Here is a 16318-nt window from a genome sequence, read left to right on the forward strand (position 1 = left end):
CAGTGAGAATCTGTCTCAAAGAACAAGGTGGATGGGGCTGGAGAGATGGCTCAGCAGTTAAGAGTACTTGCTGCTCGTCCAGAGGTCCTGAGTTTGGTTCCCAGCACCCACACTCCAGAACCACCTGTAACTGCAACTCCAGGACACCCTGGGCTGTTGTTCCCTGTCCTGACCCCACCCCCAACACACACACATAAATAAAAATAAAATAAATATTTAAAAAAGTGTAGATAGCTCCTGAGGAACAATGCCTGAAGTTGGTCTTTGATCTATATGTGAGCGCATGCACACACACACACACACACACACACACACACACACACACACACACATACAAAGTACAAATACACACACACACTCACAGCTGTGCTGAAATATTAAATATAATCAAGAAAACAATCACTTCAGGGGTAATAAAATTTTATATTAATCATCTCAACAACCATAGAATATATAGATTTAGAGTTTCATTTTCCATACTGTTTGTAATACTCCAAGGATAATTGCAAATCACTCTCTTCATTTCATGGGTGATAAAAATGAGCCATGGAAAATGTCTCCAAGAAAAAATTTTAAAAACCCAAAGCTCATCAAGTAGTTATTCTTGTTGATTTTTACAATTGAAAAGTACAACGTACTGTTGAGAAAAGAATTCCCGTGACAGCTGCATGTCAAGTCAATCTCAGCTTTTAGGGCTTAGTCACACGCGTTAATTTTTGTGCGTGTGGCATGTGTACGTGTGGCAACGCGTTCCACATCTGGGTTACATCCTGAAGACGCCGAAGTTGGTCTTTTGGATGGGCGCATTGAGAGCTGCACTGATGCTAAGTCCCAGAACCAGCCTGGTGTCCACGGGATCAATAATCCCGTCGTCCCACAGCCTGTGGAAAGATGGAAACGGTCACTATGAACTCGCCATCCAGCTGCCATCCCTCCTTGTCACGCTCAGAATCGCTGAGAGGATCCCCTCCCACGGTGCAGAGAGCTCTTGACTAGTGCCTGATGTTGGAGTCACCGACGGGAAGTCATCTTTGAGCGGAACAAGAAAAGAATGCAGTGGTCGCACACGGCCTGAAGGAGAGTCCCATAAACAAGCCAGCCACCTTACTGCTAAAGGTGTATTACCCAAAACTCTTAGCAACTCAAAAATCACTGCATAAGCCTCGCTACATTTTACTAATAAAATAAGTAACTTAAAATGCCACTCTTTATTTTTTGCTACAATGGAAAAAAAAAAATAACCTCAGACTGCTTTGAAGAGAAACTTTTGAGTAGAGATTTTAGTTTGTTCTCACTGACATCTTCAAATTTATAAAGAAAAATGAATGAGGAATAATACTTTTTTTTTTTAGTTGATTTTTGTTTGTTTGCTTGTTTTGTTTTGTTTTGTTTTAAAGACAGGTCTCACTCGATAGGCCAGGTTTACCTGGAACATGAGATCCTCCTGCCTCAGCCTTCTGCAGATGTGAACCCCCTCACCAAATGAGGAATGCCATTCTTTGGGGGTTATTAGTAAATGACAGTTTCGTCTTCTCTACACAAACTGCCTCTAGCGTCTGGACGGCACATCAGTTATTGAACACTGGCAGCCAGGAATCTCATCTTTGCTCATAAAACATTCATCACAGGGACCCTAAAGTATCCATGGCCAATCTGCAGAAGGCTGTTTTTTGGAACTGTGAAGAGGTGGATGAGTTATCCCTTGGGAGCTTGGGAGCAGTAGAACCCTCCAAGCAATGAAGGAAGGGCTTGTAAATGACAGCCATTAAAGGCTGTCCAAAGAAGCGGTTCAGTCAAATGCCGAGGAAAAGTCTGAGTGCGACACTCTAGCAGATGTCCACGTGTGCCATGGAAGATGAAAGGAACATGAACCCCGGCTTCTACCACATTCAAGCCTAAACCAGTCAGGGAACCACTGCTAATCTGTGATCTACCAAACACAAGAACATCCCAAGCCAGCTTGAAAATCATCTTTAGGAGGAAGTTGCTGTCTCCAGGCCAACCACTGTTCCAATTAACAGTACGATTAAGCACCAAAAAATTAACACACAAACCCTCCTGTCTTTCAACATTGACTTCCAAAGATACATCTATTCAGCCATGCTCACTGATGCCTTGAATGCAATCCATTAACAAGCATTAACATCAGTATTGACAATAATAAAGGATATAATCTTTCCCAAGAGGCGATTCATTTTAGGCATTAAAAAACAAGTTCATAGATCCTATGAAATTCTCTATTTTTCAAGTTGAATATTTCCACTGTTCCTGAGCATTTCAGCCCAAATCTCACGTGAAGGACTGTCATTGAGCTTCTACATATGCTTTGTATTTATTTTAAATACCTTACATGGTTTTCTATAGCTCCTCTGCCTCTACTGGCTGTTACCACTGAATGTCTGTTTGCATTAGGGCAAAATGGAGTACATCTTTGTTATTCAAACCAAAGATTATGAAGTATGTTGTTACTGATTAAATGAACCAATGACCCCCAAGATATCTGTCTGTGGGGGGAAAACACACACATACACACAATTAGCATGAAGACAAAAAGGCCTTTTGAACATTCACAAATGCTCAGGATGTAGCTCAGACAGTGGAGTGCTGACCAGCCATGCTAGAGGCCCTGGGTTCAACCCTACCCCCAGCACTTCATAAACTGTGGTGGTGACATATGGGCCTGTAATCCCATCACTCCAGGGGTAGAAGCAGGGGGATCGGGAGTTCAAGATCACCCTTATACTTAGCCAGTTCTTACTTAGCCAATCTGGGCTATAATGAGATCCTGCTGCCAAACGACAAAAATCCCAAATGTTATTATTTGAACTCAGCCCGATAAACAATACACTTTAGATTGGGCGGTGGTGGTGCACGCCTTTAATCCCAGCACTCGGGAGGCAGAGGCAGGCGGATCTCTGTGAGTTCAAAGCCAGCCTGGTCTACAGAGCAAGATCCAGGACAGGTACCAAAGCTACACAGAGAAACCCTGTATCAAAAACCAAAACAAAAAACAAAGAACAATACACTTTAGTCTTTGTACTCTGCTGTCAAGAGCAATGCTGGCCGTGGGGGATGAATTCCAGTGGCTGAAAGGGAGTCTAACGTTTTTATTTTCTTCCTCCCTTCTCTCCCGTCTGCCCTTACCAGTAAAGGGCATGATTCAAGGCATAACCTAATTTTAAAAGACACTGGTATTTATTCTTTTCTCCATCTGCCTAAGGGAAGAAAGAAGACATGGCTTAGATTTGTCTTTATAACACTGAACATTACAGTTATTGGAAAAGCCATCTGAAAGCACGTCCCCAGCGGACTCCAGCTGGGACAGGCAGAGAATTTATTACCTCATTATGATTAGGCTGCGCAGAAAACAAACAGCCATCAGCCGCAGCGGTGTCTGAGGTAATTACTCGGCACTGACATGTGGACCCCGGCTGTGACGAATCACACTTGTTAACCAATATGTGATCAGTCAATCTCACGCTTAAAACAGGGGAGCAAACAATCAGGAGGGGCCACGAGAAATCAGAACTCCCCTTCTCAGTTCCTGACATGGTCCACCTCTGGCTACAGGGCCATCCCACTCTACGGATACCCTAACTGGGGTGGGGTGTGAGGAAAACGGAGGTGGGGGTGCAGCACAGGGAAGCCTGGGAGGAGGGCGGCAGTTTAGCATGAACGAATGATAGTATAAAAGTAACCGCTTGTCTAGGCGACACTTTTGTCGTTGAAACAAGGTCCTTCTATGTAGCACAGGCTGACCTCAAACTTCAATTCTCCTGCCAGAGATGCCCAGTCGGATACTGTGAAGGTCAACCACCCTAAGAGCTCAGGTCTCTGTGAGGCTGCTGCCCTGGCTGCCAGGAACCCCCCACCCCTCAGGGAATGAGAGAAGGCCTGCTCCCACCTTGCGCTGGAGTAATAAGGGTTTCCTTCCTCTTCAAACCTCTTGATGATGGGCTCTTTCAAAGCTGCCTCTTCAGCACTGGAGAACTGAAAGAAAAGAGACAGTACACCAGTGTTAACTGGGACTGACTCCCCTAGATAACCTCATAAAGACACGCTCTGTGAACAACTATGGCGCACCTAACATTTGCACAGTGACAGATCGCAAATGATGCTTTAACATATAGGGACACAGGCTTAACTGTCAAAGACATACAACACAAAGCCAAAACCAAGGGTGTCACACGTCACTGTGTTCCTGCAGGGTACAATAGTGAATGTGAGTCATATTATATAGCTAAAAAGCATTTAACAATCTCTAGTATAAGAGGAGATGGGCAGAGCATGGTGACGCACGCCTTTAAACCTAGCACTGGGGAGGCAGAGGCAGGTGGATCTCTGTGAGTTCCAGAATAGCCAGGGCAACACAGAGAAACTTTGTCTCGAAACACCAAACCAAACCAAACAAAAACAAAAAAGCCAGGCACAGTGGAGCACACTTCTAATCCTAACTCTTCTTTGGAGAATTCATTTTTCAACTGTGAAATACACGAGGGCTGGGGATGTAGGGTGGTACATCACTTGCCTTCAACCTCCAAAATAAATAAGTAAATAAAGAGCTATACTAGCAACACATGACTTACTTCAAGTAAACCTTGCCCTCCCTCATGCACATACTTAAGTGGAGAGGTTAACAGCCGCTGGAGGGAGAACGGCATTTGTATATATGAAAACGGATGATTTAAATATCTATACATCAAATGGACCAAAGACTGGGATTGCTTTTGTTTGCTAAAGTTCAAATATGCCTTCAAAACATCAGGCGGACTCACTCTACCACCTACACTACCAACAGCACCCCATTTGGCCATCCTCCACCTCAACACACACATAAACTACACACACACACACACACACACACACACACACACACACACACACACACACACAAAGCCGAGTGAACACTTTGCTTCAATACTAGCTGGCCCTAAGGTGAATTGAAAACTCCAACTGAAGTCTATAGTAGGGACAAAGAGGCAGGCTGAGGAGATACTTTCAGTGGGTAAAAGCACTAGCCTCAGAACCATGAGGACCTGAGTTCAAATCCCGAGCATCCATGTAACAGCTGGACACGTAGCACAAGCTGTAATCCCAGCACTTCTATGTGGAGATGGGAGCCAGGAGACTCCCTGGAAGCTCACAAGAGAGTTAGCCTAGTGTGCACAAAGAGACCCTGTCTCAAACAGGGTGAAAAGTGAGGACAGTACCAGAGGTTATCCTGACCTCCCATGCACTGGCATTTTCATATATGAATGTGTGCATGCATACACACACACACACACACACACACACACACACACACACACACAGATAAGAAGGGGTGAGAGGGTTGGGGATTTAGCTCAGTGGTTGAGCGCTTGGCCCTGGGTTCGATCCTCAGCTCAAAAAAAGGAGGCGTGAGAGACATGAGTGACTGCATCACCCCAGCTCTGCAGACCCCGTCATTGACCGCATGATCCCTGTGGCGCACACCAAGGAGGTGTCCACGTTATCTTTCCTATGATGAGACAGTAGCCCACATAAGCCGCATCGAGAACACACAGCCGACATTTCAGGACCTGGTGCTTACACACAGCCGTTTAAAGTCATCAGCTAAACATGCCTACAGAATACCCGAAGACTGACAGAGACGCAAAGACTCCATTTTAAGAGCAGCCACACTGATTTGTCTCTCGTCATGTTCACACTCATTTCCTTCCATTCCCCCACAGCTGTACTTCCACAGAACGCTAATGCTAGTCAGCTCTCGCAGGGACCCTGAACAACAACGTAAAACTAAGACAGAAAATACAGGTCTGCTGCTTTGGGCCCAAAAGGAGTACATGGATTTCCTTAGATCTCACTAACTACAAAAGAGTAAGAAGTCTGTGTGTCTGTGTCTGGTGCTGGGGAATTTCGGGGGCCACAGTGATGGGTCAGTGGTACCGTGCTTGCCCGGCATGCTTGAGACCAGGGAGTGGAGCCTCATCACCCTCCCTATGGATACACAGGTAGCATGGCGGCTCCGCTGGTGATGGCCAGACCCACATGAAGAAACAAGTCACCTACCTGCTTTCCCTCCCGAGCTTTCTGGTCTCTTGCCACGGTGGCCAGCACAGTGGCTGCCTGCTCTCCTCCCATCACTGAGATACGGGCATTTGGCCACATGTAGAGAAATCTTGGGCTGGGAGAAAAGACAAGAATCATCAAGTTCATCCAGTACAACTAAGCCTGGTGGCAAAGGCCTGTGAGCCTAGCACCACTCCAGATTAAAGATCAAGTGTGCCGAGTGTCATTTTATATCCCAAGTCCGGGATAAACTGACGAGTTATTTTTGTTTTGTTTTGTCCTCTGTAGCCCAAGCAGGCTTCAAATCTGCTGTGTAGCCATGAACTCCTGATTCCCCTACCTCCACCTGCTAAGAGCTAGGATTACAGGCGCGTGCCACCAACTGCCTGGCTTTTAATATGACCATTTGTAATTACACACAAAACACATTTGCTTGTTTCAAAGAAGGCTGTGGTGACCACCCACCTATAGGCTCTGCCACACATCCCGTAGTTTCCAGCCCCATAGGATCCCCCAATAATGACAGTTATCTTAGGCACTTTGGCACAGGCTACAGCAGCCACCATCTTGGCACCATCCTTGGCGATCCCTTCGGCTTCATAGTCTCTACCAACCATGAATCCTAGGAGCGAGAACAGAAACAACCTTGAGCAGTGGATGGCATGAAGAAATCAATTCCAGGGAGGTACGGTCAAGTCCCGGCTTAACCTGATTCTTATACCAGCAAAGCAGTCACATGAGACGTACGTACCCCAACGTCTGCCTTAAAGGGCTGAAATAAACATTCCTCTCCTCACTTTTTAGATGTCCTTAAAACACGTTGTTTCAATGCACACAGATCTTTGAGCAACAGAAGGAAGCAATCTGTCTTCGAGAGAACATCTCAAAGCAGAGGCTTGACGGGGAGAGACCGTGACATCGCCACGGGAAGGTACCGCCCGCCAAGCCAGCCTGGAAGGTTTCCATAGCCACTGACCTGGTTTAAAATAGAGACTGTTCCTTTTGCAGCGCTGCTTAAAACTTTGATGACATAAAGATTAAAGTTTCATGGGGATGCTGAGTCCCTGCCAGGGGCTCAACAGCAAAATTTTGAAACATGGTTTTCCTTTGTAGCGACAGGATTCCTGTTTCCTCAAGGCCCAACTCTGAGGAAAGGTGCTCTACAGATATAGCATGCGTTCCGGGACAGGGGCCTTCCTTCAGGTTCAGGGTCTCCCTCCCGGCCTGAGGCTCTGGGGGAGGCATTTCTTTCCCCTACATATCTAGACTCGCTCGTCTAACTGACTTTCTGCCCTTGGTTGGCACATCCCCAGCACTGTGTCAACAAATTCAGTCCAGCATCCCGGGGGAGGAACTCTGTGTGCTGGGACGCTGGAGGGACCCCAGCAGCGCCCCTTGACTTTGCTGAGGGCTGCTACTCCGGCCACCCTTCAGAGCAGCTCAGAATTGCTTTATTCCATGCCTCTTGACTTTCCAGAACATTCTGTCACAGCTGCCCCCAAGAATCAGCTCTTTTCAAACCCTCACCTGACCAACTCTGCAATCTGCCTCCAAAAGAAGAGAAGAAGCCATTTCATCTGGTTTTCTCAAATCCTCCTTCCTACCATGTAAACACACACACACACACACACACACACACACACACACACACACACGTGCACACAAATAACCCTGTACAGTCATGCTTCCTATCTCCCGATATTCTTTTTTTTTGTTTTTTTGGTTTTTCGAGACAGGGTTTCTCTGTAGCTTTGGAACCTGTCCTGAACTAGCTCTGTAGGCCAGGCTGGCCTCGAACTCACAGAGATCCACCTGCCTCTGCCTCCCGAGTACTGGGATTACAGGCGTGCGCCACCACCGCCTGGCTCTCCCTATATTCTTAACTCTGTAGAAGAATGAAACAAAACAAAATGGATTGGTAGTAGTCTTCTCTGAGAGCCCTTCCCACTCTCGGGAATTCTTAGTTGCCCTTAAAAAAAAAAATCCATTTGCACTACAGAAAAGGGAGGGAGACGGAGAGGAAAACCAGAGCGGCTTGAAGACTACCCTGAGCCTTCCCTTCTCTCTGAGGTGTTCTTCTCTATTCATTCTGACAAAACGTACTTTCATCCCTAGCCAAGATGCCTCTCCCGAGCCCGAGATTTATTCAGTGGCATATCGTCATCCATCCACACACCAGTGTCTCACAGGTCACTCAAATGCAATGCTGCAAAACAAAAACGCAGCCCCTGTTCCAAAAACAGCCCAAACAAAACGAAACAAAATGAAAATGGGAAAACTGTCTAAGCAAATGTTTAACTTCCTGGCGGTGAGTCACTGTCAGAAACGAAGTCCCTAAAAGCGGTGAACTTCAGAGACCTTTCTGTCTGTTCTTAGTAGGTCACCATGTAGGGAACTCTCGGGTCACCATCTGGAACTAATCCTGTCAAAGTTCATCAAGGGCTGAGGATGTGGTCAGTGACAGGGCACTTATCTAGCATGTTTAAGGCCCTGGGTTCTATCCCACAACACTGGAAAAACAAAACAATAAACACACACACACACACACACACACACACACACACACACACACCATCTATCCTACCTTGAACTTGAACATAACACAGAATGAAGATGCTTTTGCACCATTACTATATAAGGTCCTTCTCAAGGTTGAGAGGCCTGGATGGTATACATGATGAGCCTACCTTACCTCTACAACTAATTAAAAGCCTCTCTGTTGCTGGGTATGGCAGTACATGTCTTTAATCCTAGAACACAGAAGACAGAGGAGGCAGGCAGATTTTTGTGAGTTCCAGGCCAGCCAAGTCTAGTTGGTATATTCACTAAGCCAAGGGTACCCAGTGAAACCCAGTTTTAAAAAAAAATTGTCTCTCTGTCCCAAGGAAAGGAAGATTTTGGTAGCCAATGTATCCGAGATGTGTGTCCACATTAACACAATGCATCATACAAAATGGCAGAGCAGAGAATCTCTAAACCCTATAGCAGGAGGTCTTCGAAATCAACCTACTCCAGCTTAGGGTCGTCTATGGAACGTGAAGTTCAGAGGCATAAAGGAACTCGCTCTGGTCACAGGTCCTGCCACTCTTCAGGGTTAAAATGCAAGCCCCCAGGCTTCACTGCAAACATACATGTTCCAAAGACGTCACTGACTGAGCCATCCCCCGAGTGCTGAAGTAAAGTGCTTACCATGAGGCACAAGGACCTGATTTTCATCCCTAGAACCCTCACAGAATGCCAGGTGGTGTGGTGTGCCCAGTGCTGGAAGGACAGGACAGGAAGCTCCTAAGAGAACACTGGGCAGCCAGTCAAGACCCTACCTCAAAGAACAAGGCAGACCGCTCCTGAGGAATAATATTTGAAGTCAACCCCTGGTCTCTAATGTGCACATGTGCACACACCTCATAGGATAGATAGATAATTGGTTGATATTATTTCAGACAGAATTAACTGTATGGTGAGAGGTAAGGAGATGCCCGCAGCGTGTGTTTGGAATCATTAGGATAATGAGGCAGTGAGCTGGGTAAGACAGGAGACACCCTGCTGCTCCCTGGTTGAGAGGTAGATATGAACAGGAGTCAAGAGAAGCCATTTGAAAGTTTGTGATACACACAATTTGGAAAGTGCTCCACTCAGAACACATGCAATAATCTCAGACTACTCCATATTCATGAATACTGTCTGCGTCAACACGAGCCACCGTGGACTGGGAAGCTTTGGACCAGATGGACACAAGCCGAAGACCTCCTGCTCACCGGTGATGTTCTGGAGGAACAGCAGGGGGATATTTCTTTGGCAGCACAACTGGACGAAGTGAGCACCCTGTAAACACAACATCAAAACGCCCGTTCGGTAAAAACACATGCACTCCTACCAAGCATCCTACCACGCCCACACTTCCAGTCAGGGACAAGGAAGAGGCACAGCCCTGACCTCTTGTTTACAGTAACAGTTCGGTGCTGCCCTGTCACCAACAGGACATAAGCGACTGTGGGCTGTCCTTCACCTACTTGACCTAACGTCCTGTGAGGTCCGGGGCACGGAGCCGTGGGACTACTGCTATGTGAAACACTCAAACAGCATGAGAGCTTAAAAGCAGAAGGAAAGGGCCCTGTCACCATGAACGGCAGGAACATGCTCTCATTCAACAGTTCTCCACTTCAGAAAAGGAGGGGTGCCAGCCCTCTGGGGTACCAAGGCTGACATTTACATTTGGGTGACCATTTGACATTTTCCTCCGCCTCAAGACTTACCGATACCATCCAAATAAATAGGACTTTTAGATTAGGTCAGTGTTAGAGACTTCTGGCCTTGAGGTTAAGAAACTAGTCTTCACCTATCTTTTTAACCATTCCCTTGTGTTTTCTTCTTCTGTTTTCACAAATCCCTTTACCTCTTCTAGAAAGGCCCAGGCAGGGACAAAACTGCAAGGCAATTGCTCAGCTTCAGTATGACTGTTTGTAGAAATGAGGAAATCGCAGAGACCTTTGGGGCCTATTTCAATAAATGAAATGTCAGACTGGGGCCAAATATAACTTCTCTAGGGCTTACCTGTGCCAAGGCGGCAGACAAACCAGATTGTCTGTCTAGCTCTGGCTTGATATTTACGCTACAGAAATGAATACACTATATACTCGTGTGTGTGTGTGTGTGTGTGTGTGTGTGTGTGTGTGTGTGTATGTGTGTTCTTTATTTTTTTGGACAGGATAGGGTATTTCTCTGTAGTCCTGGAACTCTCTATGTAGACTAGGCTGATCTTGAATTCATGAAGATCCTGTCTCTGCCTCCCGAGTAGTGGAATCAAAAGCATTCACCACCACACCCAGGCTTTTTACGTGTGTGTGTGTGTGTGTGTGTGTGTGTGTGTGTGTGTGTGTGTGTGTGTTCTTCAAGCTGTTATTTCAGGATTATTTAATATCTTTTAAAATACCAAAGGACCTTTTTGGGGTCCTTTGTAATAGGATTATGGGTAATTTTCTGAAGCAGGGTCTCTCCACACAGCTCAGGCTAGCCTTGAACTACTCTCCTACTTCAACCTCCCACATTAGGACTACAGGAGGAAACTACAAACCCAGCTGATTTTTTCTTTTCTTTGAGTTTGTTCATTTTAGAATTGAGTTGAGGAAACTATGTGAGCAGCAGAATATAAAGATTAGTTTTATTGCTAAACATTTCTTTACAGACAAATTCATCCTTGATTAGCTCAAGAACTTACAAGCCTGTTCCTCTATCAGTAAGGGAACTGCTTTGCTTACTGAAAAGGAAAGACACACCGTTTTTGTTGTTGTTGCAATGTTTTATCAAAGTGCATGAGCTACATTTTACAAGCTTAGGTGAATCTGAGACAGCCCATGTGAAACCCAATCCTAAACTCACTGCACATCCCCAAAAAGTAAAAATTAAGTTAAAGGATGACCAAAGAGGTCACATCTCAGAACCACCCACACAGGGTATCAGAACCTCTCCAGTGTGGAGGGCCTATAGAATGAGACACTCTCAGGGCAAGAAATCCCTGCCTTCTTGGCACACTTCCCTGTAACCAATTACAATCCCAGCCCCTCACGGGGTTGTCCTGAACCACCCCACAGACTTTAATAGTGCCCCACCAGCTCCTCACACCACGTTGATGTCAACTACCATAGAAACTGTATCCAACGCTCGCACTTGGGCACAAGCACACACAGGTGTTTTGCTTGCTAAGAAATACCAGTAATGCTATAAAGCTCTCAGAAAAGCCATTTTAACTTATTATGTTACCTTCAAAATTAATTATGTTAAAGCCTAAACTCCTACTGCACTCAACAACACTTGCCTTTTTTGCAGATTCAGAAAACAAAACTCCATTGTTTCCAATGATGCCTACGGGGTATCCAAATATTCGAGCAAATCCTCAAGAGAAAATGCAAAAAAAAAAAGAGTTAGGTTTTTCAGGGGGGTTTTTCGTTTGCAACAGAGGCATACTACACATTCTTTAATTTGAGATCAATGTTAAAATGTGAATAGAGGTCATCTACGGTGCAAAACAGCCCCTGTCACAGTGCTTTATTCCTACAGGTACCAGGTTTTTTGTTTTGTCTATGTGTCTCGAAAACCATGCTCTATGTAGGACTATCTATGTTTGCTTAGTTTGAGTAAATGACTCTTTTGGAATATGCATGTAACTCACATGTGAGTGCCCCCAATGTACTAGAGACCAGGGTGTCCTGAAATGTTTCAAACTTTAAAGAAAATCTTTAAAAAGAATATTCTGATCTTTTCTTCTATCTAAGTCCCTGGGTGCCAGCTCCTTACCACCAGCACACTTCCATTAGGACTCCAAATATCCCGACACACACACACACACACACACACACACACACACACACACACAATGTGCATGCACATATGAGGAAGAGGGAAAACCCAGCCTGCCATTTTGTGAGGCAGGTGCTTCAGGTAATGTCAGAAAAGGCTATTTTGCAAAGCAGATGAACTTGGTTAGAGAAAAATTCTTTCCCCTTTTCAGTAAGCCTGGGTCCAACCAGAAATAGGTGTCAAGGGTTGAGAGCCCAAGAACTTACTGGCTATACTTGGATGGTGAGTCAAAGGCACTGGCTACCCTTGGACCCAGCCTCTAAGCTCCAGGGCACAGCTAAGCTGCCCATCACAAAGCAGGTACTCCAAGCATTACACAAAGAAAACAAATAAAAATTGAGTCAACATATGGACTGAGTCAGAATGCTGAATTTTGAATGATAGGCTATTTTCTTTAGCCTTGCCTGGATTTTCGTTTTTATTGACGTGATTTTTTTTTTTTTTTTGCTGTGATAGAACACACTTTGATGGCCACGTAGGATTCTCTGTCGTTTTTCAGGACTAAAGTTCCAGCCAGAGGCCTATGTATGATGAAATCCTGAGTGTATTGACCCGTTAGAAGCGTCTGCAGAGGGGTAAGCTTCCAAACAGTCTGTGTAGTGATCCACCTGGGTCCTGCCCCACCCACAAAGAGATGGAAATCTAGCGCATGGTGCTACCTCTGCGGACTCTTAACCACTGACATGCTCAGCCCTCCCTAGGTCCTGTGTGAGGCGAGAGTGGAGGTTGAGGCACAGACAGACGGGCTGAGTAGGGCACATGCTTCTACTTGTGCCAACCTCTCCATCAAGGAAGGGCCTTTACTAATTGACCCAAACAGGGAAGCACAATGTCACAGAAATCCTCCTGGGCCTCACATGAGTATAGAGGCTGGAGGAAGACTTAAGGAGCTTGCAGAAACACCTGCGCCTCTGACATCTGATCTCCACACACCCCCTTCAAGCCCCCTTCTCAACTCTTGCTCCCCTGACCCAGGCCTTACATGAATTCCGGTACAATGGAGAAGAGATGGGGGGAACTGGCTGTGTCCCTGATGCAGCGATACAAGAGTGTCGCAGTCTTTTAGCAGGTACCAGGCAAACACATAAAAGGAGATGACAGGGACAGCCCGTCCATCTTGGAGGAAGTAGAGAAGCCCTGGCTTGTCTTAAACTGCTACCAAAGAGGAACACATCCTGCAGTGCTGGCGGGCAAATCCCCGTCCATATATCAAACGAAAAGCTCTTGATCACTTAAACACCTAAAGAGAAAAGCATAAATTCCCCTTCCGAATGAAACATTTTCTCACTCATAAATTGAGCTAGGAGAAATTGCCAAGGTTTAGTCCTAAGCCTCCACGTACGGCTGCAATTTGGATTTCTGTAGCTTCTCTTTCCCTGTTCTGATAAGTTTTATACAGAGTTACTATTGTATTTTCAGGCTTTTTACAGTCTAAGAAGATCCACAAAAACTGTTCTGCCATTTTTCACTGGTAGGTTACTCTGAGTCTGGCCTCTGTTTGAAGCGGTTTCCTTCAAAGGCTGACAACCCCAACACCTTAGACTGAAGAACTAACTTGTATACACACCCTGTTTTTCCTGACACCAACACACTGGCCTGCATTCTCAATCTGGTGTTTGAGTGCATCCCTTAAGAGGGGGCTGGAGAGATGGCTCCAAGGTTAAGAACACTTACTGCTCTTGCAGAGGACATAGGTTCAGTTCCAAGCACCCATATCAGGTGGCTCACAACTGCCTGGCTATCCAGGGTCTCCAATGCCCTGTGCCTCCATGGTGACCAGGCACATACAGGGTCCATAAACATATGTAAGCAAAAATTCATACACATGAAAAAAAATAAGCCTTAGGAAACAAAAATTATCTACAGGGAGGCTGTGGGAAGACTGAACTCACTCCACAGCCTTTGGTGAAACTACACATTCCATAAAACCCCAGATGCACTAGAGGTAAACAGCCAGAACACAAGGCTGGATGCTTGAAAATAACTGCTACCCAGAGAACAAAAAGCATGACAGATACTCTCTGCTCCTGTTACTGAAAGGCCACAAAGTCACAGGTAAGAGTCCATCCACACCACAGTATCTGGCCATCGTCACTGTAAGTTCTCTGGGTCCAGGAATCCACTTGGGAACAAATCATCTGTCTAAAGCAGCGTCTGCTGACAAGTGACTCACAAGTGTGTGCCTTCCTGGATAACAAAGCTCATGCCAGGCGCATGGAGCCTTGGGACAAGCGATGACTTACTTCCGACGCAACGGGAAACGTTCACTATTTTCAACTCTTCGTTTTTTGTACCTGTAACAAGTGTGTCTCCATAGAAGGCCTTGAACTCATTGAATCTGCTCCCATCCACAATTCTGGCAATGACCTAAGAGGAAAAAAATAACAATGTTCCTGAGCAATTACATCAGGAAAGCATTTCTGCACTGGAGTTATTTATAAAGAAGGCAATTCACAGTGAGGCGTCGCTCTCCATCTGACGGCTCACAGAAAATCTCTTCAGAACTTCCCTTGACTTGCGTGGTTAGTGCCCCAGGTCACCCCACACTGTAATGGAGTATGGACTCCACAGTGATGCTGCACACAAGAGAAGCAGGCGGAGAATCTGGGGGCTGGCAGCTAGGCCAGAGCTCCAGGGGCCGGTTCAGTTCCTCGGCAGGGGTTCAAAGGGTCCATGAAAACCCAGAGCAGAACTGAGGGCTTGGAGTGAGGAATGTTGGTTGGCTCCACATGTGACCAGCTGTTCCAGGGTAAATCACTTATTAGAAAAATAATATTTCTCTTCTATACTCAATGCCATTGTGGAGATGAAGAAGGGGTTTTGACAGCTGGGAAAACAGATGAACACAGGAACACGTGGAAACGATGCTGAGACAGACAGCTGGCTCTGACTCCAGCTGTACCACAAGGAAACGAATCACAAACCCTTAAAGACCCAGGGATGCAGCTCAGTGGCAGAGTACTTGATGAACACTACCTCCCTCCTCCAGACAGCCCATAGTGCCCTGTAAACCTGTCTGTGACCCCACCCTCTATAGAGGGTAACTTTTTAAGAGTAATAACTAGAACACAATGTCTCTGAGTAAAAAGTAGCTGCTGTTACTACTAAGCCTCAATAAATGTTCACTGATCCTCAACATCAGCCAGCTGAAGGACTAGCTGCATGTATTGTTAATCTGAAAGGAGCAGAAACTTCTAGAGAGTTTTACCCTTGAGTCTCCGTCACACGGGTCTTTTAGTAGAGCTCATGCTCGGCACGCTGAGGCCCTGACTTCAATCCTAGCACCAGAAGAGAAGACTTACCCACAAAGCCTATTCCACGCTTCTCCAGAACCCCTTTGAGAGGGTTTGGATTACTACGCAACGCTCACACTCCCTTAGCTGAAACCTGAGGTACTCATCCCAGCCTCTCTCTCCGCAGAAGGTAAAAGCTTACCTTAAGTTATTTTTTAGTTATTTTCCTGACTATGGGAGCAAAACGACGCTTGGTGCCGCAGCCCTCTTCAAGTGAACCTTTTGACAAGCAATTAACACATCACAGCTGTCGTTCTTCTGCAGGAAGACAGAGCTCCTCAGAGGCCCCGGCCACCCAGCGCCACTTAGTATGAAACAACCCCAGACTGGCTTGATACGCAATACAACTCTTATACATAAAGTGCATTAATTACCTTCAGAAGAACTCAAGCTTCAGGAACAGACAAGTAATAGGGTAAGAGTCTCAAGTCTAGCCCCAGAAACCGATATTGGAAAGGCTGGGTCCCCACGGTACCTGACTGAGAGAATAAGCCCCAAAGCCCAAGTTTTGCAGCTCAGCTTCCAACATTACAGCAGCTCCGTGTGCTATGGAGGCCTCTCTGTGAGGCTCATTTATAACAGGAAAAATGGAAACCACAAATGACCAGCAAGAAGCAGCC

General features: G+C 45.9%; 1 protein-coding gene across 2 annotated transcripts in view; it reads right to left on the bottom strand.

Annotated features, from left to right (window-relative positions):
• Positions 1–403: 403 nt before the first annotated feature.
• Positions 404–16318, bottom strand: part of Mccc2 (methylcrotonoyl-CoA carboxylase 2) — a 69574-nt gene continuing 53659 nt past the window's right edge. Inside the window, exons 11-17 of one of the 2 annotated variants that reach the window (XM_036207170.1) lie at positions 14700–14772; positions 11864–11940; positions 9807–9873; positions 6517–6673; positions 6052–6166; positions 3905–3990; positions 404–881 (exon numbers count right to left, since the gene is read on the bottom strand). In XM_036207170.1, coding sequence (XP_036063063.1) covers positions 764–881; positions 3905–3990; positions 6052–6166; positions 6517–6673; positions 9807–9873; positions 11864–11940; positions 14700–14772 — 693 coding nt within the window. In that variant the 3' untranslated portion in view covers positions 404–763. The other variant, XM_036207171.1, reaches the window with a different exon arrangement.

Source organism: Onychomys torridus, chromosome 15 (genome assembly GCF_903995425.1).
Source record: "Onychomys torridus chromosome 15, mOncTor1.1, whole genome shotgun sequence".
Lineage (NCBI taxonomy): Eukaryota > Metazoa > Chordata > Mammalia > Rodentia > Cricetidae > Onychomys > Onychomys torridus.